The sequence below is a fragment of the Drosophila ficusphila genome, unplaced genomic scaffold, assembly GCF_018152265.1.
Source record: "Drosophila ficusphila isolate 14025-0441.05 unplaced genomic scaffold, ASM1815226v1 contig_288, whole genome shotgun sequence".
In the NCBI taxonomy this organism is placed as follows: Eukaryota; Metazoa; Arthropoda; class Insecta; order Diptera; family Drosophilidae; genus Drosophila; species Drosophila ficusphila.
The window spans coordinates 668,139-695,499 of record NW_025064191.1 but is presented as its reverse complement, the minus strand read 5'-3'; the positions used below and the strand labels follow the sequence as shown (position 1 = coordinate 695,499).

The window sequence follows — 27,361 nt, the reverse complement described above, 5'->3', positions numbered from 1 at the left end:
CTGATAAAGACAAAAAGGTAGAGCACGAAAATTAGTGAACAGGCCAGAAAACAGAACCCACGAGTGGAGAGTCTCGGAGTGGGGAAAGGGCAGCAACTTGTGGCACGATGACAAGTTCTGAATCGAATTTTCGGACGGGAGATTCCAACCCATGACAATCACAGAGGGTGGAGTGCTGGAGTGGTAATAAAATAATCGATGGATAGTTGGTGATGGATCCTGGCTGAAAACCAACCACCAAACACCTCGAGGCCACATCTCTCCCCCTTTTTTGCAGGTTGAGGGACCATCAAATTTAATTGCCTCGGTTTTGTTGTACCAATAACAACATTGGAACGGAGCCAACCCTCGTCGGAAACCAAAACACGCAATAGTCATCAGGAAGGAAGAATTGTTGTTTCGAGCAGCTGCAAAGTATTCCCAACTACAACTACAGCAGACTTTTACTGGGGAGAAGCTTCACTCAGGACCTAAAATGCAACAGGATGTTGCGAATTTCGCCAATTCAACCTCAACCAAACCACAGATGTTTAAAGTCTCGCTGTCATTGGGGAAGTAAACCCTATAAAGTACAACTTTTTGTATCCCTTTTGGGGTTGAACTCCTGTCAATTGTTATGTGTTAAGGGTTAAGCTGCGGATTGGTTTTCTTTTTTACACGGACTTTGAGGAATGGCTAAATTGCCGAAACGTTTGTCGAATTACCGCGGATTCAATTGCCAACATATGGTGTTAAAAATTTACGAAATCAAAGCTTTAATGAATCTATTGTATTTTGAAAAGATTTCATTTATAGAGCCAACTGTGCGATTTTTATTACCACAAAGGAAATTTACATTTGGGAGGTTGTGTATTTATTTTATTTAGATTGTTTTTATTCGGTAAAAAGGCTAGTTTAAATCTGATTTTTGTATAGATACTAAACTTTTTATTGCGCTCCAAAATCAACCACATTTTGTTCTCAATCTCTTATATAAACAATTTCGCAAATTTATTGACTTTTATGGTGATTTTATGGTGCAAAAGATTTACTTCTCCATTTCGATGCACATATTTACTGCGATCAGCACAACTTAACCCACATTCTTGTATACTTTCGAGTTTGTTTCCCACATAATTAAGCACTTCCCTCGAATTTAACTCAAGAAAGCCCCGCCATGAATACATAAAAAACTATAAACTGGCGTCTTCTGGTTCTTTCATATATTTTCCCCTATTTTTTCCTGTAGTCAGCAAAAATGTTGCCTAAACTGCCGGCTAGCTTGGGACCCCCTACACAAGAATATATACACACTCGGACTCGGGTATATCTCGCGCGTTCGCTTTTTGTCACTTTTATAATTAAAATTGCTCACACATGATTTTGTGTATATACTCGGGCATAGAAGAGCAAAAACTGCGGGGCAAAAAGTAAGAAGTAAGACAACTCACGACTCGAGCCAGTCGAGTCATTAGCAGAGGAGGCGAACTAACCCAGCAGAACTGAGAGCGAATATTTCTTAAAATTTATTACAGTGGTGGAAGCAGAACTGGCGCAATAAAAACACTGCCGAATGCCAGGAAACCCAGGAAAGAACTCGGATGGAATACAAACAATAAAGAATAAGCGATCTGGGACTTTGAGGAGGAAGTGTACGAAGACATACCCGAGTGTTTTTTTGGATGGGACGGGTTAAACCGAATCAGAATCCGAATCCGAATCCGAACTGAAGTATCCACGAGATGCACGACGAAGATGCAGGCACAGGCCGCAGATGCCGATAAAGAGGAAGTGCTCGGAGGCCGTAAATCAGAGACCGAACGGGAGATGCTTTGATTCGGATTCAGTAATGTGTTGGTATTATTTTATCGTCCATATGTCGGCGATTCCTCTTCGCTTGCTCTTCTTCTTTTTCGGTATGTTTTTCGTACACTTTTGCGGCTGCTCGCGGCACTCGGCCTTTCGGCAGGAAAGTAGGTAGTAGGTAGGCAGTTTACCTTTTGCTCCGAAACAGAGTGTTTTGCGCACTCACAGATACGCGCACACTGGCGCAGATGCCCTCACACAGATACTCCGCTGTCGGAGTCGGGGGTAGAAAACAAACACAAAACGACGACTACAAACACAGACGCGAGGGAACGAGAATTCTGTACAAAAATGCAGGCGGCACTTGGCTTGTGATACATCTGAGGGGCATATAGCTACGTATATTTGTATGCATATAAAACACTCCGACTGAATGTTTGTCCTCTCTGTTTGAGCGAGTATCTGTGTGGAGTTTCTGGCGCAGAAAGTCTGTGAAACATTCAACAAAATCCTCTGCCGGCAGTATTATGTATTTTCACTCAACACTTTGACACTTTGTCCGATTGAAGTCCATGTTTCAGTGATCAAAGATCTTGGGGTAAAGTTCTTTTTCCAAATAAATCCGCGTTGCGCGCGTTTTTGTTTAATGGTGGTTTGTTTTTGCTTCACTTGGAACCACCGGAACCGTTTCGATCCGACGAACCGCTCAGTGGTGCTGTGCTGTTCAGTTGCGTGGACCGCTCGCGAGTTACTGAGTCGCTCGCTCACCGCGCAGATACATTTTAGTGTCTCGACTTCGCCGTGGTTGAAAAACTACAGGGTGGTCTCGTCGGTTGCGACGGTCACTTAACAATGCCTACAACGAGTGTTTTGTTTTGTTAATGTCAACATTAACCTACGCAGCCTCATCCTTCTGTGCACTAATTTACTATTGCTAGATTGATTAGTTTAGAGTTATTTTTCCTCAACATAGTTCCTATGGTTCTTTTTTAGTTCAGTTGTTTTTTATCATTATAACAAAGATGGTTTTATAATTGCGCAGCTTTGAATAGGGAACTTGAACTCAAAAATAAAATTATTATAATACCCTTAAGGATGGCATGACTTAAAATACGTGTATCATTATATATTTTCTGATTCGACAGTATTTGCCTCGAACCGTCCTCATTTGGGGTGCTTAAAATTTGTCAGCTGAAATGGGGACACTCACACTTCCCCATCCTTTACCAACCGAAGTGCAAGGATCTTATTGCAAACTAGTGTAGGTCTTAGTCAATCATTCCTATATCGGTCTTTATATTGATAATATTCAAACTTAAAAGGAACACAGTTGTCTTAAAAGAAACTGATGGTCTCTTGAAGCGAAACGTTAACGGACTGAACGCTGCTCGTCATGCAGGTTTGCGGCGAATTCGGCCGAGGAGCAACATGTTGCTGCAACATTTCGTGAGTGCAACATTGCGTTTGTTTACGTCTCGTTTCCTGTTGGTGGCAGGATTTATTTAAAGACGGAATAATTGCAAGTGTCAACACAACACCAGGTAAATATATAGTTAGAATTCAATTTTAGTTGGTTATATTAGAGGTAAGATAAAAAAGACATTTTATTTTGATTAATAATATTATTTTAAGAATCATTCACCATTTTCAAGAACATTTTTGTGAGAGTGGGTTATCAATTTTGAACTAATGAGTAAAAATATGGTACGCTTTTTCCAAACTAGATATGAATGATTTTATTACCCGTAATTTCACAGCTGTATTTATGGCCCTGTAGGGCAGGTAATCGCTGTGGCCGATGGCATGTGTACCTACTGCACTTCCCCTCCAAAGAAAATCAAGGAAACAGTTTGATAATTGCCAGCAGCGACATTGTACCAGTGTACCAGTGTGTGTTTCATCGTGGCTTTGTTTGTTCATATGTGGGTGCTAACTCAGTGGTTGGCACGGCAAGAATTTCGCGAGTTAACAAAGACGGAAAAACACAGCAGCAGGAAAATCCATAGGAAAACAGAATATCGAACTCCGCTTTCCCAGGACTGGCGAAAGGTCTTTGACACCGCCTTTATGGCGAGGTGTTAGGGCAATTAGAATGCTGGTAAAATGTTTTTAGCATGGGTGTAAATGAACGCCAATTGATTAGCTCACACAACATCCTAATAAAACCGGGAAATCGAAAAATATTCTTTTAATTGCTGGCGAAAATTGTACGCGAAGACAAGACTTATTTTTGCACATTAATGAGGTCCCAGGTATCGAACTCCCGAGATTAGGAAAATATATTGATCAAACAGATTATACCAGTTCAAGCACCCCACTCAAGGAAACACAGACAATGGATTATAGTCATCTCGAACACTCGAATCCCATATAATACAGCCCCTTTTTGCATAATCAGCTCCACACCTTGAACTCTTCCATAAAACGTATTAATGATCGCCAACTATCAACTCGTCTATGATCGCAGCAAATTAATCAGGTCCACGCACAGAGACACTTATGCAAGGCTCCGACCGAAAACATATATATGCTATGTCTTCATATATATTTTCTCGCAAACTGATTAATCTGCCTGGGCTGGGCGGTAAGTTTTTAAGACTCTCGGAGAAGGGCCATCGAAATTTCGGTCTAGCCGCGGGCGGTGACAGCACAAAATGCGAAAATGTAAAAAACAGAGACTTGGCTGGGGTAAAATACACGAGAAATAAGGCATAATTTGATTTGACAAATGATGGATGCCGGCAGAAGCAAGAGCAGCAGCGAAATGAAATGGAGAAGACGCCGGGAAGAATCTCCAAGAGCGAAGCTCCAAGTGCCCAAACCGTAATCAAATTTATGTAAATTTCATAACAAGACCAATTATTTATAATGCCCTGTAAAACATTGCACAAAACATTTCCTGGTCGTCTCCGAAACTTCAGACCTTCAAGCACATTAATTTTCCCCCGCGCTGAACATAAAATAAAATGCGTAAAATTCGTTTCGAGTTTCGAGCCAAGAAGGGCTAAACCCGAGGGTTTAGGCCAATGATCGTTGGACAGAAAGGGAAATCTCAATAAAACGGTGATGCATTTTCGGCCATTTGTCAAAGCTGTGTCGGATGCGAAGCAAATTGGCTGGAGATCGGTCAATTACATGGCCATTTGGCCAATTGGAGAGTAGAAATTCGAACCAACCTTCGCCAGCAAAAGAGTTTGGAAACGGAAACCATCAAGTGATGAAGAAGTAAACTAAACGATCTACGGGCATTGTCTGGCTATTTTGTGTATGACATTTTTCCTTTCGCAGCTTGGGCCTCCCATTTCCGCCATTTCCTCCTCCGAACGGCTCCAACTTCCCCCACTTTCGGTGGTTTTATCACCATGGCTCCCCCACACTGTCCTACATGCTGTCCAGCGGCGGGCAGTAAACTTGAAGGGCTTTGCATAATAATATTGACATCATCAAAGCGGTTTATGTGGACCTCTGGCCGCAACTCCAGCCCGGAACTCTGCGACGGAGTCCCCAGATGTTTGCCTGATTTATGGTCGTGCTACTTACGTGGCAATATAAAATATACTAGTATATGTGGAGCTGCGCTTTACGGCGATCAGCTATGGGTAAAAGTCGGCTGGGACAATTTGCTTACCTGAAACGAGAAGAGGGGAAACGAATGTTGAGAAAGATTTGTTCAACAAAATGATGCGCAAAATGATTGGGGAGTCGGCCGTCCGGATGCTAGAAAATATCTTCGAGATCGCGATAATCTAACTGGGTCACTCGAGCCATCTATTAAGCTTCATTTGAGAGATTACACTCCAAGTGTAATTAATAAGCGGAGTGCGAAGTTTGCTCTTTGCGGTAAATGGTAAATGGTATTCCCCAAATGCTCCATTAAATCTGCATATCTGCATCTCTTTCGCCGCGAGCTGATCCACTTTCCGTGCTTTTTGGTCTAGCCGAAATGTCGCCTCTTCCGTGGCCTTTGGTGCGCACTGCGCACAATTTATGCATTGTTGGCCCGGCCAACAGCCACTGAGCCGTGACGACCGCAAGAAACACCAGTAGAATCAGCAGCAGCAGCAACAGCAACAGAAATAGAAACAGAAACAGAAGTGGAAGCCAGAAGCTTTCACAAATCGCAAACAGACGACGACGATGAAAACAGTTAAAAAGTTGCGAGTTCATTGTTGCATGCACCGACCGGACCCAGTGGATAGGCAACTGGCAGCGGCGAGGCAACACAAGGAGCAGAGCAGCCACCGTTTACCCACTCAGCTGCCTCGAACGGGGAATCCCCTCCGGACTCCCCGCCCACCTGACATTGCTTGTTCTACTGAACTGCCGCGTGAACTTTGCGTTCGTTATGAGTTGAGGCGGTCGCAGCTTGGGAGCGCAGAAACCGCGATTCGTGGTGACTGCGTGACACGATGGTTAAGCTCGGAATTTGGAAAAAATATACCCCGCAATTTCAACTTTTGCTGAATTGGCATCACTTACCAAGTTTGCAACCATTGGCATCATTGTTTTATCACAGAGTTGTATTCCCAAAGAAAAATATATATTTAAATTTTTGTTATGTTTCGATATTTACAGTAAAATTCAAAATACTAAAAATCTGTATAAGAACAAACAATAAAATATTCGAATCCCCAATGCCATCTCTATGCAATTTGAGCTGCCTTTTAAATACATTACAGTTTCCCAACGTCGTCGGTTCAGTGGAGTTCGTCGTTCGTCTTGTCCAAGCGAGAGATACAGTTAGAATAATGGTGATTGATAAATATTGTCTATGCACGATTTTCAGCGTTTAATTGAAGTTTGAAGCGCAAGGTCCCGTGCTTGAGTTTGAGGTCCCCTTGCCACCGTTGCACCCATTTTGGTTTTGCCCGTTGCAACCCCATCGAGGTGGAAGCCTAATTGATGGCAGCATTTACAGTTTTGTCTGCTTTTGTCTTGGGTTCAACCGCAAAACAGTTGCTTTCTCCACCCACACACTCGCCAAGAGTTATAGAGAGAAGAAAAGCAAAGCCTCCATCGAAGCGGCAGTTGGAAGTTTCCTTTCCAGCGATTCCAACCACCCAGTTTGACGTCTAATTGTCAAGATTTTAATGCTCGATTTTTATGAACCCGAGCAAAGTCTACTATTATTGCAATCTCTTTGGTTTACAAGAGGCGAGGATTGTCTTTTCTTTGATCCACTTTTTCGATTCTCAGCTGGCTTTCTGCAAACTGCTACCTCCTCGCAAACAGACAATATAACTTAAATTTTCACTCATGATAAACAGAAAAGTGAATTGCCTCGGCATGCCCACTTGGCAGTTGGAAAGCGAAAACGGCGGACAAGGATACAGAAAATCCAGTTAAAGGCGAAGAGACCAACACTCTTATATAGTATGTTAAGATAATAAAATGCATCGTAGTTAAAATAAATATATTGTGTTCTCTTAACATTGATTTATTTAAAGTTCTACTCCTGCGCCACTGGATGATCACTCCTCACACTTCTTTTTTATTTCCGCTCAATTTTGGAAGCATGCCCCATGAAAGTGTATTCCTGGAAGAAAAGAGACTTATGTTCTCGCAGATTTACGAATTCACTTTCCCCCTTCAAGTGATTGAGGCACCTTCTGCCAAGTGTTCAACTCTCGTTCGAGAGCATCGCAAGATATCTTCAGGCAGCCGAGGCTTTTCAGTTTTCCAACCGACAGCAACTTTCGTGTTCTCGGCAGATGCGCGGCAAATGATAACAGAAAATGCGTTCTCCATTTTCCATTTCGAGGCATAATTTCGCGGCGCGGCCGAAACCATTTTCCGCATTTTCCCGGCCAATTTCTGTTGCCTCTGCGTGTTGTTCGCAACTTGGCGATGGGAAAGGTGCAAGAGAAAGAAGGAATCGTTCGGCCTGTTCAACTCCTGATCGGCAGCAACAAAACAGCAAAGAGGCGGGAAAGACAGTTCGACAGACGAGTGGGGGGAGGAAGGGGGAGTGGTATGGTAGAAGTCTGCTGGGGCAATAAAAATAATAATCGAACTGCAGCCGCATTGCGTTGGCCGTAAAGTTATTGCCCATTGGCTCTGATCGATTGGGCCATAAAGGTGAGCAGAAGAGAGCTGCAGAACCCAAAGAGAAATGGGGGAAGGAAAGAAACTGCCTCTGGGCCAAGATAGTAATTTGATAATTGGCAACGCTTTCTGCTCGACCGTTGCATAATGCGGAGTGAAAGAGGCCGAGGAAATGGTGCGAACCGATATCTGTGAACTTTAATCTGGCCAAATGCAAATAAAGAGCAATTTCATAAGGAAATTGTGTTTGGAAATCGCGCTCACTTAGCCAAGATCGAACAAATAAACCATTAAATCATCATAATTTATGGCTCAACCCATAAGACATCTTCAGTAAAACTTCTGATGGAACAGCAACGATCCCTGCACTCAATTCAGGGAATTCCCAGCTGACCCCAATTCGCAATTCCGGCTAATGCTTATTACGGTTAAGCAGACTGCGGACTCGAGATTAACCAACCGACTAACCGACTAACATTTGCCACTTCATTGGCCTGCACTTTCCGCGAGCCAAGCCATAATCACAGTTGGCCAAATCGTTGATCCCCATTTACCTCCGATGGCCAGAAGGCTCCTCCCCAGCGATTATTACCCAATCATATCCATATTGGCTAAGGCCGCGTTGCCCCCACAAAGCCGCTCAGTCCAGTGAACTCTTGATCCGGAATGTCCCACTGAATCCACTCGACTGGGATCTCCGTGGATCTGGGCGATGTGGAAATCTCATTCGCACGCCAAATTGATTTCAATCAGCGAATAATAAAGCAATTTCCTTAGAATTTCCCACTTCAATTCACGGACTCACCGACTGAATGGTTGAATAGCTGACTGACTTGACCCAGTGCTCCACAATCGTTTGGCAATCTGGCGGGCGATGTAAATACGGCTGGCCGTATCCCCCAAATCAGCCGTGAAGTTTGTGCGATTCTTTGGCACCTTTGCAGCTGACAATGAGTTGGGGAAAACGGAGAGGGTAGGGGAGGGGAGGGGAAAAGCAGGGGGAGGGTGAGCAGCTGCGCCTGCGCAGGCGCACACTTCCAATAATGGACGTCGGACGACGCCCACCGGTGGCCTGGGCGATGATTTATGAGGCGGCTCCTCCATTTGCGACTAAAGCTCAGCCTCACCTCAGCCGCGGAGAAGTGAAAACTCCGCTCCAAGGGTGTGAAAAGTGGCAAATGAGTTGCTTGTTGTTCGGTGTTTGCCAGCACAGAATCTCGGATAATGCAAAACAAAATGCCCGCAAATTGCAGACTCGACCGGATCTGGAGGATCTGGCTGGGGAAGTCCCCTTTCCCCTCATCCGCCGCCACTCAAGATTAATCGCCAGGGCTTTGAAGTGACGCCAAGTTTGGTGTCAAAAAGAGCGGCAAACAAAAAGAGGCCCAGGCAAACGAGCAGCGAGTGTTAATGAAGCACAATCGCTCACTGACGAAAATAACTTGGTTCTTTAAGTCCTTTTCCTTCACTCATTGCAAGCTCTTCCATCTTGGTGACCTCCTACTTTGATGATATGAGTAAAATCTAGTAATTTTTTGCAGTGCAGGGACTTTAAAGTCGCAGTTGCAGACCCAGTTGTCTTCCCATGTGGGCCCACCCACGCACCTCTCTTCGGCGGCACTTGGCATTAAGCCGAGTCGAGTGTTGAAGTCGACTCTTATTTTATTTGCAGCTGAGTCCGTGGTCTGGCTCCAAGTTTGTCGGTCGGGATGCAGCCGACTAACGGCAGATCCCCCCATTATGTTGAGCCACCCACTCAGCCACTCATCCACTCAGCCGGGCCAGGTGGAGTGGAAAGGATGAAACGCGAGATGCAAGGAGATCCAAGGCGATCCAAGGGGAGATCGCTCCGGAGAACTGGCAACTTGAACTTGCCCCTGGCAAGTCGGCATCCCGGGATGGGATTGATTACAAGCGGATCGCAGCGGATCAGGATGAGTGAGGCAAACATCATTAGACGGAGGTGAAAACTGGTCTTCGATCTTTGTTTGCCGTAATGACGAATTGTTATTCGCCGCGATCGCAGAAAGAAACGCTCGAAGATTAGAGTACCATTTGCATAAATCGATCAGATGGCCTTAGCTCCGTGGACTCGCCTTAATGACGATAGTCATGGTCGAGAAGAAAGTCAGGGAATAAGAGGCAGAGCCAAAGCACAGAAGATTTATTCTTCAGCAGGAAAGCGATCTCAACTGCAAGTGTCATAAGGAAGCCTCTTTGCGAATATCCTGACTTTCTCATTTATTTGTTTACGGAGTTAAAATGAAGATATAAACTTAATCAAGTGAACACTGATTGACCTGCAATAAGTTTTTATGTGATGGTGATGGCTATAAAATCAATGCAAAGGGGGAAATCCATTACTTTAAACTGTGCAGAGTTATTTACTGGCTTTTAAGTTAGGAATCTTGTTTGCGGCATGCTTCTCGTTCCAAAAGAAGTTGTCTTGATCAGTATTTGACCCTAAAAGATTATTCGTTGGTCTAAGAGCTTCTCTCTTCCATTTACACCTCATCCGCATCTCAAATATCCTTGATCCCTGGTAAGCCACTGACCCCCGGCGACGTTTAACGACTATTAACCCGCGACAAGACAACCCTTAAGGGGTTATATCCAGTTGCGAGGCCAAAAAAATGAGCTTTTTTGAAAATTATTTTTGGAGAGGCTATTTATTGTATGTATACGTGTTGTATATGAAAAGATAGGTAATTTTTTCTAGTTTTAGAATACATTTAAAAAAAAAATTTTTTTTGACTCCGTCGGTCTTGTAGAGAATCTCCCGAGGGTCCACTTCAAAAAAGGCTTTTGCGGTGAGGAAAATATCTCCGGTCCAAATAATCAGAAATACAAAAAACCAAAAGGATTACGCAAAGAATAGACAAATGCTGGTAATGAGACTTGGGATTTTCAAAATTTTGATTTTTGACAAAATGGCGGCTTCCCAAACATAAAACTTTGTTTTTGTCACAAAAATTTCAACTTTGAAGTGGCTAAAAAAATCGAAATTTTTTTCGGAGCCAAAATTCCAAGTCTCATTACCTGAAAAAAATATCTAAGAAGAGAATGTGAAAGTTTCAAGTCAATCGGTCAAGCCGTCTCTGAGAAATTTTCCTCACCGACTTTGAAGACATCGTTTCGAGAAAAACGCATTTAAAGTTTTGGCTACTAGTTGAACTACATGGGAGACGTCTTTACAAATACACTGATTACTCCAATACTATTTACCGGAATACTTTGAAATTTTCAGATAATCTTCTTAGATATATATACATTCAAAATAGGCAAAAAAAAAATTTCGATTTTTTCAAAATCGCAACTGGATATAACCCCTTAACACCTAGCACCCATCGCCCACTCTTCCGCCTTTCGAGACCACCGGCTTTGATTTCCCAGAAGCCCCACAACCGCCGTTTTGCACATATTTCTACTTAGCGCAACAACTTTAAACGGCAACTTGCCAAAGTAAAGCGAACTCTGATGGGGAAAACTGGGGGAGAAAAAGAGAAAAACTTTTACCACAAATCGGATTTCCTGCATCGATTTGTGGTCTTCGCACGCGCCTCGAACTCAAAACTGACTCTAAAGTGGATCACGGAGCAACGACTGCCTTTTGAGAAGGCCTCATCTCTTCGAATCGAGAGCGGTCAGAATCCCAGCTCGATATCAGAATCCGAATCAAAGACAACGCACTCGAATGCCAGAGATGTTTCCCAAGGAAATAGAAGAGATTCTTGCGCCGGCCCCGCTTTTCCAAGAAGCCAGCCGAAGCCAGCAGAAGCCAGAGGAAAACGTGTGCGATGCTGACAAGTTTTTCCCTTATTTGTTATTTGTTGGCCGCCGCACCACAAACACGAAGCAGATGGATGACATCGAACAGGCCGAGTTTGCCAGCAGAGAAGTGCTCTCGAATGCGAAGTATGGATTGAAAGATTGGTAGAACCATCTCGAAGTAGAAGTAGAGGGGAGATTCGAACTGAAGTGCTCCCATAAAGGTAAAATTCGAACTTTATGAATGCTCTCCAACAACATATAATAGTTGAAACACGCCTCCGAAGGACTCACCCTAACGAACTCGCCAACACGTCGGACTTCTATTAAAGTGCGAACTATTAAAGTCGCAAACTGTCCGTAACCTATTCTATTTATGAGCCGATCTTTAATAGGAATCCCTGCAGCCTGTCCCATTCACCGGCTTCTGGGAGTGGAGAACGAGAATGGAGAACGGGTTTGCCCCCGAGCACAGCCCGATTGCCTGATTGAAGCCGTTTGTCCTCCCCAGCATTCCACCTTCTGACAACGTGCCAAAATAGCCCTCGGGGCTTCTATCGAAGGGCCCAGCTCCGAACTAATTGCCTGGGCACGCCTCTGACTTCTCCACACAAAAACAGATGAGCGGAGGAGCGGAGAGCTCATCAAAAGCGCCAATGCATATTCATGGCCATAACGAGGTCTGAACACTTGCATGTCTTCGCAATCTTCCACCATTCCACCACTCCACCACTCCACGGTTTCGAGACACTCCTCATAACTGCACAATTACCTGGTTATTTTAATTAGCCAAAACAAAAAAAAATGAAAAAATTAGGCAAGTGCAGGAAAAATTGAGGCGACAACACATAGGAAATGTCTAAATAAACAGACAAAAGCTGGACAAGGCATAAATCACCGGCGAGGGGAAGCCGGACTGCAAAGCTACAGTTGCAAACAAGTTAATGAATGTATCTTAGAGACACATCTGCATGGGCCGCTCCGCTCGGGAGAAAGACTCGACAAATAGAGTTGGCCGAAAAGCAAAAAGCGGCTATAAAAAGCGTTAACAAGACAACAACAGCAATTGGCAAACAATAAAATACACTTAGCGGCGGAGAAGAAGAAGCGGAGAGCTACTAAATTGCTGTTAACAATTCTCGGAGAGCCCGAACAACCAACCAAACAGCCAGTGAAGGCAAATAAATTTTTCTGTCTGCCAAAAGTGGGTCAAGAAGAAAGCCTCCCTCCTTTTATTTGTGTTTTATAGAAGTTTTCAATGCCAACGGCGAACATTTCACTCAGCCATCTTGGCCAACTCTGTCTCTCGCGTGCTGGGCAGATTTTAACTACCGTTTAAAAAGTATCTCACCCTCTCCGCACCCATTAATCACCGTCAGTCTGTCCGAGGAGTCAATTTCGAGCCGTCTGCCAGATGTGTTCCACGCAACAGCTGAATCTCTGCATCTTTCGGGTGCTTGGAACGAAGCGCACATTTGGCTTTTATCACTCGATCCGTGCCAAATAAACTACGAGCCCCTAATGCAAAAAAAAGGAGGAGGAAACACATTTGTGCACCAGATTTCGGAGCATGTGCGGATTGCGTGAAGAATTTGCAATCCAACGAGACGAAGCCGTTTTCCGTGGCAGAACTTAATGGCTTCACAAAAAGAATTGCGGGATGCAACTGTCGAAAATATTGCCTTTTGACTGGGAGTTGTTCAATAGATCTGAGAGCTTTTATAGTGCATTCGAGCTCCTTTGAAGTGAATCTGTTTCACCAAACAGCACTACAAAACAACATGGGATATTATTTTCTTATTTAGTTCGAGGTTTATTCGAGTCGAGTCGCAGTCAGTGGTGCTCTCTTTAGATTTAACCGTGGTAGATGTGGTGTCCGTAGGTGGGGACGGCGTAGGACTTCAGCACGGGCACATGCTGCACCACTGGGACGTGCTTCACCACTGGGACATGCTGCACCACCGGGACGTGCTTCACCACCGGAACTTCCTTGACCACGGGGACATGCTTCACCACGGGGACCACGTGGGCCACAGGCACCACTCCGTAAGATGGCTCAATGTAGCTGGGAGCAGCGAAGGCAACCGCGAAGAGGGCGAAGACCACAGCGATCTGAACAGAAGGTTTTAGGTTAGTAGTCACCAAAGATACAGCTCCTTGTACTTACAATGCGGAACATCTTGGGATTTGTGTTCGAAAATGTAACTTTAGATTTTGTCACTTGAGAGTTGGTCGGAAGACTGTTGATGATTGACCAGCAGATCAGTTACTTTATATAGTCGGTCACCTGAATACTGCCTCCGAACAAGCAAACTTGTTTAGCCATAACTTCAAAGAATTCTTTGGTTTAATTGAGAGAATGGATCTATCAGTTGACCCAGGGGCGTCTTCAAGTAGGTCTCTTTGTGGCCGCAACCTTGGTTCTCGACGATCATCACAAGCGCGTGAAGTCGATCGATATAATGACAATGATCTTGGGAAGTAAACAATAATAGGCAGGCGGATCTTGAGGCTCCACACAATTGAAGAGTTATTGAATGGGGATTATGTCCAAAGGTTGAACAATAACGACCGATAACGGGAAGTCCGCCGCTGGAGATGAAACAAAATAGAATGCGCACCAACCGAAGTTATCTAAAATTGGTTATAATTAAACTGGTTTGGCGCGTGGCGCTCGAACAGAAGTCATTTGGGGGATTATTTTTGGCCGAGGTGTTAAATACTATATAAGTGGTGCCACGGATGGCTAATCATCAACAGTCAACCGACTAGCACAAAAGTGTGATAACCCCAGAGCTTAAGTTCAACACACAAAACAGTATATCAAGATGTTCCGCATTGTAAGTATACTAAGCAAAAGTGTATCCTTTGGAGTACCAATCATTCATTTTCAGATCGCTGTGATCTTCGCCCTCTTCGCGGTTGCCTGCGCTGCTCCCAGCTACATTGAGCCATCTTACGGAGTGGTTCCTGTGGCCCACGTGGTTCCCGTGGTGAAGCATGTTCCCGTGATCAAGGAAGTTCCGGTGGTGAAGCACGTACCGGTGGTGCAGCACGTTCCAGTGGTGAAGCACGTCCCTGTGGTGCAGCATGTGCCCGTGCTGAAGTCCTACGCCGTCCCCACCTACGGACACCACATCTACCACGGTTAGAACTGAAGAGAGCATCCCTGACTTCGACTCGACATTAATACACCAATAAACAAACTACAAAGAATACCTCAAATTGTTTCCTTTAAAAAATCAAGAAGTTGGGATGAATTATAAGTTCAACATTCAGTAATTTCAATTTCGTCGTGATATAAGGGTGCTACAAAACAAAACTTGGACTTGGTAAAAGGAAATTAATGGGTTTAGCTCCCTTTCGTGAACAGCACTTTTCATTTTTCACATTTCACATTTCGCAGCGCCATATAATATATGGTTTTATGGCTCACACACCAGAGGTGTTTCTTGGGTCGCTGATTATTTTATGGGACATTTTGTTAAATTAAATTTTCACCTCGCTCGGTTTGCTGTTTGCGAATAGTCACACATAAAGTCGTTAACAAGGTGGCAGCTTGCAGAGAAAATTTCTTCATTAATCAGCGGAAAAAGTAACGCCTCTTAGCTGCAGCTGCATCTTCCTCCCCGTTCCCCTCGCTATCTATTAAAACCCAATCCCAGCTCGTCTTTAATTTGAGCCAATTAAAGTGGCGACAAAGCCTTCGAGTCCCGCTGGAAATTCAGAGCCCCAAACCGCCTTTCCCTTTTCCCCGATCCCCGGTTCGATCTCCGTGTTAATGATGAACCTGAATGGATCGTACATGCATTTCTCATTGTTTTTTATTCGGCTTTATTCGGGTTATTAAATCGCTGGCTAGAAAAACTCTCAGGCGGCTAGGAAAGCCGAAGAAATACAAAAACAGAGAAAATATAAAAATAAATTGTGTTCGAAAGTCAATTTTGTGATCATGCTTTTGGGGCCTTTTTTCAGCCGCTTTTGTTTTTCCAATTGCCAAAAGATTTATTGTTAGCTTTTTCTTCTTAATTTTCCCCTCATTTCATTTCGGTTTTGGTTTCAGTTTCAGTTTTAGTTAAGCTGCTACCATTCCAGTTCAACTTCCATTCCTTTCGAGCTTTAAATAAATTTCTCGCCCAGAGTTTGGCAATTTTATTTCTCTATTAGAGGGGAAAAAGCAATTTGCTGCTCGATTATGACGAAATCGTTTGATCCGCTTCACATGTGACGTAGTCTTTGTTTTTATGGCTTTCTGGGCCGTCTCTCCTTTTGTGTGGTTTGTTGTCTGTGGTAATGACTTCATCGTCAGCGGCTGCCCAAGATCCGCAGTTCATTTGATAAATTATCCACCAGTTTGTAATAATATTTTCCTTTGGCCGCGCGAGAGGAGTTGCCTTCGGTTTGGTGGGGCTGCTTTTGTTTTCATTTTGTTAATTATCCGCTTTAATTGTTAATTTAAATCACGGGGAAAAGTGAAACTCGATTGAACTTGAGAGACCCTCTCTTATGAAATTGGGCGTGTTTCGGATCGAAGAGGAGAGAAAGGTCTACTGATCCGATTGTAAGCGATAAGTGGAGATTGGATTGACTTGGGATTGTTGACTTTTGTGGTGTGGGTGATGCACTTGAACGGTTGTTAATCAACCATTTTTTGAGGTCTCTAAATCCGGATTAAGTATAGGATTGAAGTTGTTTCCACCTAGACTTCTATCCTTCATTTGTTTAAAAAAAATAAGTATGCATGTCCACCCTCAAATCGCTTTTCCCTACACGAGATGCACATAAACTCCATTTAAATACCCATGACCTTTAATCAACTGCTAAATGACTGCACATGGTCGCAATTACAATTCAGTTAGAGCCAATTTCGGCTAAGCGCTGGCAAATAAAATGGAAAGTTTACTTAAAGGTTCACTTAACGCGAAAGTTGAACTATAACCGACTCGTAACTGAATTTCAAGTGGGATTCGGACTCGGACTCGGACTTGAAGTTGGACTAACTACACCCCGGCTGGGCCAATTCGGTGGTAAATGTTTTATTGCCGCCCAGCAACTGGCAACTGGCAACTCTCAACTCACAACTCCAAACTAGCGACTCACAACTGGCAGCTGGCCACATGGTCGGCATCCCAGTCCCAATCCGCGCTTGAATGCGAGTCCAGAGTGGGGCTAACTTATTGGGCGAAAGGTTACAGCCAGCAATTGTTATGCAAATCCGGCGGAGGGAGATTGCCGCGAACACAATGGACACCCATTCGATAGAATCGGACAAGCAGGCAGTAAGCAGTTGGCCAGTTAAAGCGAACCGAACCAAATCGAAATCCAAAATCCAAAATACAAAATCCTATCGGGGCGAAACATGAAATTATGACTGCCATAAAGTGGAGCACTTCCTCGACTCCCGCACACGAAATCGAAATTGTCAATGCGATTATATTATATGGTCGCAGCTCTTAGCTAATCGCGCGGCCAGGCTCCAGCTCCAAATTGCACCACCTTCACTTTTCCTCCGGCTTTTCCAGGGAAGCCAGCGAAAATAAGCTTATTTTCTCGCTTTTGTCACGCGGCAGCTTGTCCTGACCATTTTCGGTGGTCCCAGTTGGTCGGAAACAAAGACATCCTGTCTTCGCAGGCGACAGGGAACAAGATTGTTTACGCTTCACTTGACCAGAACAGCAAATTCACGTGGCAGGTGGCATTGGGTTGGCTTACACCCCCAAAAGCAAACACTTAGCTAAGATTTAGATCTTGACTAATCAGGAAGAGAGACATCCGATTGTATCGCATGCTTTACATTTTACTTAACCAAGGAAGTGCACTTTATCAGTACTTTCTAAACTATAAATTACATTGCACTTGACCAAGGAAGCACACTTAAGCTGGACTTTCTAAGTTACAAATATACGACTACTATATACTTAACCCACAAATATGGAATACAAATAAGGAATGGAAGTAAAGGTTAAATAGCTTAAAATAGTAAATAAAACAACATTAAAGGGAACAAGAAAGAAAACTCACACAGCTTAGCAGTCTTTACAAATGTCTACCAAATTGCATAAAGGGTAAACTAAAAGTTCCAACTCTTCAGATGGTTAGCCCATAGGAGACCCAAAACTACACTTCCTTAAGCCATAACTTTGCTAATTTTAATCCGATTCCAAAGTGACATACCTCTAAACGTTTGCAATCGCATCCATAAAACAACTCCATTCAAAGTTTTCTATTTATCAAGGGGTCGGTATTTTGACCCCTGTTCATGTGTCGAATTTCCAACTTCTTAGATGGTTTGCCCAAAGGACCCAAAACTAGGCTAGCAAGGGCATCGCAATACATCTATGAATCATTCACAACATTATCCTGAAATCTTTCCCACAAGTCTCAGCCAATCCCACAGACTTATTCTCAATGGTTTTCGACTGATTTTGGGCTGGCTTTCAATTAAAAAGGAGATTGCAGCCAGGACCTTGGGGAAATGCAGTCTGCAGCGGAGATCTCGGCTCGTTATGGCCATCGACATTGTCCGGCAGCTGACAAATTTTGGCTTTTGCTTCACGGCGATCATCTCTCAATCTCGATTCCGAATCCGAATCCAAACCCAATCTCGATCTCCATCCTCCCCAGCTGCCTTTCCATTTGGAGTTTGGGCTTCGGTTGCAAGAGTTTTTATTTGCTGCGGGGCTTGATTGCGTCGATCGGCTTGTGGAATTGGAACTCTAGTTAACAGTTCGGACTTGGACACCGAATGCGTGTCTCCGCCCCCGGGAACTGCAGAAGCAGCCACTGGAGCCACGGACAATTGACAGAGACAAACGCCTAACAACTTATTGGAAATATGTTTAGCCATTTTGGGCAATTGACATTCGGTGCTGCCGCACTCCGTGGATGCTGCCTGGCTCCATGGTTCCATGGTTCCATGGCTCTGTGGCTGCATGGCTCTTTGGGGCTCTCTTTCTCCCATCGACAACGTGACAAAACAATTGTCGTAAATCAGGGGCAGCCAGTCCGAGTTTAGCGAGCTTAGTTTTTGTCTTGAGCATTTTCGGCTAACTGCCCACAATGCAAACCCAACTCTTTCGGTTTTTCTTCTGGTCTATTGGTTTTGTTTACTTTCATTTGGCTCGTGGCCGGCTGCGTTTTTTCGAGACGAGAAAAGGAAGAGTGGAATTCCATTGAACAATGCTTAAAAGGAATTTTCAATTAGCCAAAAAATAACAGTTCCTGAATGGGTCACGAAAGTGGGTAAAAAAAATTAACTTTTTCGGGGGACTGAAGTAAGAATGTGAGTTTTTAATGAGTTTTTTCAGTTAATAGATTATGTAATAGTCCTCCCCAAACTGATTAACTTCTGTCACGGTCAAAGCTCAATTGAATCCGACACAAATCAAAGCCAAAGGCGGAGTCCAAGACGCAAGTCTCTCTTCCGTCTTAGATTTTCAAAAACTCACACACAATTACATAATATGGGCAGCCCAGAGCCTTGTTTATGGACATTGTTCAGATAAAAATCCCCCTAAATCAAAAAATACGAAACAGAAAACCGAAAACCAAAAACCGAAAACCGAAAAGTGCAGAAAACAAATCTGTGGGCAATTCAGAGACGTCGAATTCACTCTCGATTGAAGGTGTTACAAACGTCCGAATGCCAATTATCAACCCAGGTTCGATGAGGTTATCTCGAGACCCCTTTCCTCTCCCTCGCAGCAATTTTCACTTTCAGCTCAATAAATTTTCGTAACAAAAAAATGGAAAAAGAGCAAAGAAAACAAGGGAACATTGTTGTCTTGATTTTCGAGGGGAACTCAATGGATCGGCGATTGCGGATCGAGGGGTTTTGAGCCAGCGGTGCGGCGCAATGAGAATGACTGACGGATTCGGTCTTTTCCCTGCCTGAGATCCAAAGCTAGTTGCACAACTTCGAGACGCACTAACGGAAGCCCCTGGAGGGGGAAACCCCAAAGAAAAGCGAAAAACTCAAGTCATTGGGGCCAACAGAAAAGCGGTCTAATAAAATGCGTAAAATTGCATTTTTCGGTGTTGTTTTTTCATGTTTTGTTACACTTTTACCCAGCACAATTACAATATTTTTAGAAAGCAATTGTCAAATTGTAATCTTTTCTAAAGTCTGCTCTTTTTAAAGTCTGCTTTGAAAAGGGCAGATCGCCATTTTCTTTGCTTTAGGCAATAAAAAATATTTAATTTATAGTATCCATTGATGAAGAGTAAAAAACTTGTTTCATTTCTAAAAGCGTTTCCCACAATTTTCGTGAGTATTACTGGAAAAAGGTAGTAGAATTGGTAGGCAATATACTCAACATATATTTCTTGATCCTCAAAGTATTCTCCAAAAAAATTAAGTAAGAAATCGAAACTTACCGAGTGTACTGCTAGATGGCGCTGCAAGTCCGCGTTGCCAAACAAAGTTAGTTCCGTGATGGTCGGCGAACTCTCCAATTTGTTCTCCATTTCGCGCAGCCAACGCCTTAACTCCTTGGGATCCTCGCAGAGACCCTCCGGTCGTTGGGCCTCATCGAGCATCTGAACAAGTAAATTAGTGAATGTTAAGTTTAATCATACCATTTTAAACTTATCCCATAAGATCGCTCACCTTAAAACAAGACTCGCTGGACTTTTCCAGCACTGTGGCGGCGCCCTCTATCTCACAGCGCGCCTCTTTGCAAGTGTCCAAGAGGTTTGTGTCCATGATGTAGTTGTAGTTGGTTTGAATGGCCGCCCAGAGGTCGTCTTTGCCCGACGAGCCCAGCCCCAAGGTGGCGCTGCTGTGCAGACTGGTCGAACTGCACTGACTGTTTCCACTTCCCCACGAATAACGGTGCATTTTATTGCTGTGTGAGTTTTTCTGAAAAGTTAAATACATTTTTTACCATAAGAAAATTAGTCCTTTTATCAACTTGCAAGTACAAGGGACTACAATAAGGGCTAGTAAAGTATTCACATTTTGTTATTATATCAGTTTCCAACACTACATACAAGCTTACATAGTAAAATTCGTAAAAATAAAAAAAAAAATACCAATAAAAAATGTTGACAAATGTTGATTGACTTAAAGCACCTCAAAATAAAGCCTCTGAAGTGGCAAAGACGAACATAGAGACGTAAAGACATAAAGAAGCGATTGAGAAGAGGAGGGGAGGTGGAAACCGCTAAAAGTTGTTAATAAATAAGTAATTTGAGGCGTGCCAAATACGGCCGAAACAATATGCTTGGCCATCTTGGGAGACCGCGATTCAGATTGATTCAGCTCTAGGCCGCTCAGGAAACTGGTTTTGACTCACTCCAAATTGCAAAGCGCGCGCAATTAATTAATGCATTTTGCTCATTTGTCCAGGAAAGTCCCCTATTCGTACTGAAATCGTGGAAGGAAATTCCTTATTTACACAATCGCAATGCAATCACAGTTCCAAAAGCAAACGAAATTGAAAATCCAAAATGAAATGGTGTGTGCGAGTGTGCTATTGATGGAATGACTCGTTGCTGTTCCTGCTGATTTGAGTAATTGATTAAATGAACGAGCAGCAGCAGAGCTGGAAAAGGGGGTGTGGGGAGGGATTTATCGCCGAGTGACTCGCCTTTCGGACAAAAAACTTGCCCACAGTGACTAAGAAAAGATTGCCTCCGCATAAGCTGTGAAATATGCAAGCTGTGACACCTGGAGGCCTTGAAAAATATCTCGGTGCTCTTGCTCTTGTAAAATTCAACAGATTTTTATCGACGGATATATCTCGAAAATTGTGAGAACTGGGCCAAATCTTTTTGGTATGCAGACTTTGTGTTAGGCCCACGCTGATAGGATTTGTTTACACGAATTGAACACGCCCCGTTATAATAACCAAAATATTTTTCACCCTTGCATAGAGCAGTCAATTAATTGTGTCCCCAGCAATTAGATCATTTTCCGCCTGCGTAAAAGAAGAACGGATTCATGTTCGACTTTCCAGTTTAGAGCATAAATTAGCAATTTGTGTTCATGGCCAGTGGCGCCAACTTACTTGCACATTTAACCGTTGCAACTCGGTTTCAAAAAGGCATGCTAATCGGGGAATTTATTAATAATTTATTAAAGCAATTTCCGTTGACACAGACACACACTAACATTCTCCATTAGGGAAATAACAACAACAAGAACAGGAGAGTAGACCATTATAACGGGCACTTCTCATTTTTAAGAGAAGAAACTTGTTAGCGTGTCTAACGAAGACTGCAACAGGTATCAAAAATATATACCAACTTGTAATACCCTGTTTCTAAGTTCTTCAAATTCCTCGTAATACTACCTGTATTGATAAAACTACTGTGCTTGCGCAAAGGGTACTTTTTGTGTCTGTTTTTGAAAGAGTATTGCCTCCACTCACTGGCTTATGAACAATTGCAAATTTATGCGGACACATACACAACGCAGCCATTACCTGATGGATACTGGTACTCCATTTCACATATAAAACCCACTTCCATTTTGGGATCACTCACCTTGAGGCTGTTGTAGGGCCGCTCCAAATGGAGCTTGGCCTGGATGACGTCACGTCGCTCCTGCTGCTCCTCGTTTGAGGCCTGCAATGACGTCATGGACTGTGACTGCTTCATTAAGTCGTTTCCAACACTGTCGTTGCCGTAGTTAAGTTGACCGCCGCTGACGGCGCCCTTAGCAACTTCATTTTCAGTTCCTTTCCCGTTGGAATTTGCGTTTCCTCTTGAACCACGCCTCTGCTTCTTGAGAGAACTACTGCGGCTACTGCTGGCCGATTTTGTGGTTAGCCCCGCCCTATTCGGGGGCGTGGCTGGTATGGCAAAAGTACCATCCAGTGTTGGGGGGTTTCGTTGTGTTTTCTTGATTTCGGGTGGTGGTTTCGCTTGGGCACTCCGATTCCCTAACCGATCCTTCGTCTCCACCCTTTATCATGGCCGCTTTTTCAGTCTCTTGGTTGCTTATCATCGCTGCTTCTTTCTCTGGTTGTGGGGTCCCCCTTTCGCGCCCCGTCTCGTTTTCCTGTTGCATTTCCATTGTTCTTCAACTTTATTTGGCTTTTTTTGACATGTGTGCATGTGGGGGATATACTGTGTTATTTAGAGAGCGAGTTATGGTAATCAAACCCCTCAAAAGTCGCCAGAAATTTGCATGTCTGCCTGGCTTCCCCTCATTTCCATTGTTTTCCGTTCCGTTGCCGCCGTTCCGCTCTCTGGCAATGACCTTCAGGCGTTCCTTTCGATTTTCGTTCGTTTTTATGCAAAATACTTTTTCGTTATTTTGATAAAATGTCGGCTTTACGTATCTAAATTAATTCCACTGAAACGAGACAAGCGGGTAGGGAAATTTGCGCATTAGTCAAAAGGAAATCAAACAAATTAGGAGGAAAATGGGTGGGCTGTGATGAAATGATGATTATGATCGGAGGGAGACCACCATAATTAGCTGTGCTGCAGTTATTCGTTTCACATTTTCTTCTACTAATGATGGGTATTATTTCTATAGGCAAAGCCATTAAAATACGAAAGCGAATTGCACTGGGATCTCTAATATGGATTCATTTCCTACAAGCATTGCTTGCCCCAACTTATGCATCACGCGGATCCCATGGGTTGCAGGCAGGTGCAGTAAATATACTAAGATTTTAAAGATCATTGATCGTTTACCCGGAAAAGGTTGGTTTTACCGAAAGGTAGTAATATTTTACGTATAGACGATCACTTTTTCTCTTGCATTCACTTGTTTCACTATCTATGTTTCCAAAATTCAGCTTGTTTATTTTTCTGTATCTCTTCAGATGTTGCAACACACTTACTGTGATGAAAGACCCTCTATCTCAATCTCAGCGACCCCACACTCCCCGCCTTAATTAGCATAATAACCCTCAACGAACTTCGGTTGATTGCAGTGGCCATATCTCAGTCAAGATCTCATATCGCAGATAACACCCACAGCAAAGTAAACAAAACGAAGCTGTGAACGGCAATTAAAAGCAACTGTAACGCGCAGACAGCTAACTACATACATAACTGCATAATTACATCGCGGAGTGGTCGGAGGAATCGTGGATCATATGGTAACTACGTATGCAAAATGTTACCTAATTCAATGGCTGTGGTCAACGACTCCCGGACAGCAGAGAAATATAAACAATGAACACGATTCTAATCGCGGCGCAGGCAAAAATGTTCATACGAAATTAGAAGCTGAAAACTCTTGTCAGCCATATTCATATGCAAATTTTTTTGCCAAGAAGGCGGTGGAAGTTATTTAATACCCAAAATGGTCTGCAAACGTTTATTAAGCAACTTGAGCGCCAGATCCAAAATAAATCCAAAGAAATTCATAATAAATAAAATACATTTTTTAATAAGACTGCGTTTAATAGAGTGCAACATTGGGCCACCCAATTCTGCAATTCCACAGTCCATAGAATTTCCAATTTTTAATTAAAACGTTTATAATTGGGTTCTTGAACTGCATTTAAACTTTTTAATTTGGTTTTGAGAGACAATCCTAAACCTACCACCATAATTAAGAAATGAATGCGGCAGAGGCATTAACTCTTTTATGTGCTAGCTATAAAATCGAATGTTTCCTTTATGACTCATGGAACCTGCACTGGGAATGGGGACCAGGAATCGCTGCCATCTGACAGTTCCCCCTTTATGCTAATTTCCACTCGGTCTGCATGCAAAATGGGGAATCGCATTCGCGAGTGACTAACAATGTAAAGGCCTTTCAAAAGTAGAAAAAATACAAGTAGCTTGGGGAAATTGGGAATCTACGAATTTCCAGCTAACGTTTGAGTTTTATAGGTTTCGTAAGGCTTCCGCGGAGAAATAGATACCATTGAATGATCCAACTATGTTATTTGATAAATATTGGGGTTTATACGTCTTAAGAAGCAACAACACATATTCAACATTTGAATGCTCAATCAATGCCTTTACAATGTTCCAATAGAGTCATTTAAAATCCACTAAATATGACATGGCCAAAACTAGACAACAAGTTCACAAGTATGCAAATTAATTTTCCCCATTATGCGTTTACCAAATATTTAACTCTTTGAGATAATAACTCACTTAGCTCTGAACAGTTTTCTTTTGAATCTTTCTTCGCATTTGTTTGGCCACCTGTTGAACTGTTGCATAAGACACCTGTAAACATTCGGTAATAGCACAAAGGTTCCAAAGAAAACCGATCTGCGAGCGAAACCAAAGTCAAAACCCCCACCAAAGCATGTGGAACATAAAGTTTTGGCCGCAGACCTCGAGACCCCAAAGATCGGAGACCCCCAGAGAAGAAGAAGAAGACAAAAAAGAAGAAGAAGAAGCCAAAGCAAAGGCCATTATTAGGCACAAAGAGGAGACGCAGTAAAGGGGCAGCCAAAGGGAGGGCTAAAAATAGACAAATATTTGCGTAGAAGTAAGCCAACGAAACCAAAATGAAGTCAACAAACATGTGGACTGTGGGGAGTGGTTTTCTTATAGCGAAGATCGCATTCATTGTCTATGCCAGACACGAAGTTTTCGAGAAGCTCGTAAATCTGCCAGGGCTCATTGCTCACGCCATAAAATGCCGGCAGTGATGACAATAGAATCTATTCCAGTAGACCTAACAATCGCTTCTTTTGGCTACACAAACTTTCGATTTCCATTGATGTTTCCACTAGACGTAGTTAGTGGGAATTGAAAATCAAGGTCTTCTCACAAGAGATCTAAATATTTACCGATTTGCAATAGCCCTTGGGTGATTCTCCCTTGGGAACCAATAAAAACAGGTTAGTTCATTAGTTCTTCTAATAAATACAATAAACTGCACTTGGGTCAGAATTTCCTGCTTACTTTTGTTTTCTCTATAAGAGTGAGTCGAAATTGAAAACAAAACTTTCGTTGTTCTGATTCGCACCGAAACCCTTTCCATCTCAGTTTCCCTTCACTTTGATCTTTGCTCACTTCCGTTCTGAGCAATATTTACTCTACTTTGGCCCATCTTTAAAGATACTAGCAAACCGGATGTGAACACACTTAATCGCACTTTATTCTCACGCTGAAAAGCTCGCTGGTCACTTAAAGCAAATCAAGTGCAAACAAGAAAGACCAATTACCTCGCTTACCCAGTTTCTTCCGATGAACTTTAATCGTGCCTCGCGATAAGGTAGTGTTGATAAACCAATTGAGCGGCACTCGAGTGGCCCGAAACTTAATCAATTATATAAAATAATGCATTATCTGGGACCCCAACTAAGATAAGAGTTCGATTTGCGTTTCAGTTCCACAAAAAGTCGGAAAGTTCGCGTACTTGGCCGTATTTTAGTCATCATCTGGGTTCGGGCGTGAAGTCATGAGTAAGACTGAGCAGCGATAAGATCGTTAATAGTGGTGGTGTTTGGGTCTATCGTGATTTTATTGACTAGATAGGGAAGTAACAACCCTCCAAGTGGTAACTTAGCAAGAACAAGACCCCAGTAATTGGCTTTAAAATAAGGGGTAGCCATTAAATAGTAGTTCTTATGAACTTCCATCTCTAGTTGCAAAAGTAAAAACCATTTGCAGACACCACGTCGACCACGGAATTGGACAATCAGAGAGACCCAGACCGAGACAATCGGCATTCCGCAGACCAAAGCGTAATTAAAATATTGTTTATATTGCACAGCGGCGAGCGGCAGTCGCGGCTATATTTTATATGAACCAGACAACAGGCAACCGACTTCTCGGCGAATTCTTCCAAGAACCGCGTTGGCACGGCCAGCGTTTGCCACACATTTGGCCATTCAAGCCGCGTTGACCGGGCTAAAAGCCATGATTGGAGGAGACCCCCAAAGGCAGACAACATGCCATAAATTGACAATTGCCAAAGACAGTTGCAGCAGCAACGGCAACAGCTGCTGTTGCGGCAGCAACACCTAATGAATTGCTAACTGCAGAGGGATGTAGATACATAGATACATAGATACACAGATACACAGATACACAGATACACTGCCATGAAAAGAGAAGTGAGACGGCGTCACTTTTGGCACACGTGAATGCTGACCAAGTGGCCAAATCGCTGGCAATCCGGCGACAATAACAATAACCATATTGACTTGTTTCCACCATCAGCAGCGCCGTTAAAACAGAGAAACCTTTTCGGTGGCGAGGGGTTCGTGGTGGGGGCATTCGAGCCACCACAATTGCAACCGCAAAAACACAGAAAGCAATCACAATATGCGGTCTAGTGCAACCTAGTTTAATTTAAGGGGTCTGCTGCCTACAGAGCTTTTTGTGGGCACCCAAGACAATGAATTGTTTAATTTGTTGTGGTCGTGTCTTACTTTGACAAACTTTTATCGGCGGCTACACGAGATATGGCGATCGAGTGAGGCAGATAGCTGAGATTTAAAAGCTTTAAGAGGGTTTAAAAGGGTTTGCAAACTGATTCAACTGTTTAGTTACGCTTCTTTAGGCATTTTGAAATTAGTTTTACATCTTTTCTACTTTATCATAATGCTGTGTATGTAACTCTTAAAGAAAACAAATACAAAAAGGCTCCTCCACCTCACATGCTGCCCAAAGGAACCAAGGAGATAAATAAACTCCAACAAAAAACCAACTTCAAGTACAGTGCAACATGCGGCAACAGGAAAGACAGTGGACACAGGAGAAACAGACTTAGACCAAGACAAAGCAAAACTCCTTTTCGTTGGTTATATTTCTGTTGATTTTGGTGCAAAGCAATTAGAGAAGTGGTTCACTATTGAAGGAGGAAAAACGAAAGTTATCGTGGTCC

The 27,361-nt window shown here is 43.2% G+C and overlaps 3 protein-coding genes across 3 annotated transcripts in view; 1 reads left to right on the top strand and 2 right to left on the bottom strand.

Annotated features, from left to right (window-relative positions):
• The window catches only part of LOC108099035, a 112,561-nt gene that overhangs the window by 56,435 nt on the left and 28,765 nt on the right, over window positions 1–27,361 (bottom strand). Inside the window, 4 exon segments of the mRNA XM_017202290.2 lie at window positions 19,975–20,136; window positions 20,207–20,458; window positions 22,087–22,419; window positions 22,421–22,900. Of these exon segments, the coding sequence (XP_017057779.2) occupies window positions 19,975–20,136; window positions 20,207–20,458; window positions 22,087–22,419; window positions 22,421–22,618 (945 nt within the window). The 5' untranslated portion in view covers window positions 22,619–22,900.
• Window positions 13,391–13,851, bottom strand: LOC108099038. The gene is made up of 2 exons (XM_017202299.1): window positions 13,766–13,851; window positions 13,391–13,710 (listed from the first exon to the last, which is right to left on the bottom strand). Exons 1-2 carry the CDS (start codon window positions 13,775–13,777, stop codon window positions 13,453–13,455), a joined length of 270 nt encoding a protein of 89 aa, XP_017057788.1. The 5' UTR covers window positions 13,778–13,851; the 3' UTR covers window positions 13,391–13,452.
• On the top strand, window positions 14,259–14,816 carry LOC108099039. Its single transcript, XM_017202300.2, has 2 exons — window positions 14,259–14,438; window positions 14,493–14,816. Exons 1-2 carry the CDS (start codon window positions 14,427–14,429, stop codon window positions 14,748–14,750), a joined length of 270 nt encoding a protein of 89 aa, XP_017057789.1. The 5' UTR covers window positions 14,259–14,426; the 3' UTR covers window positions 14,751–14,816.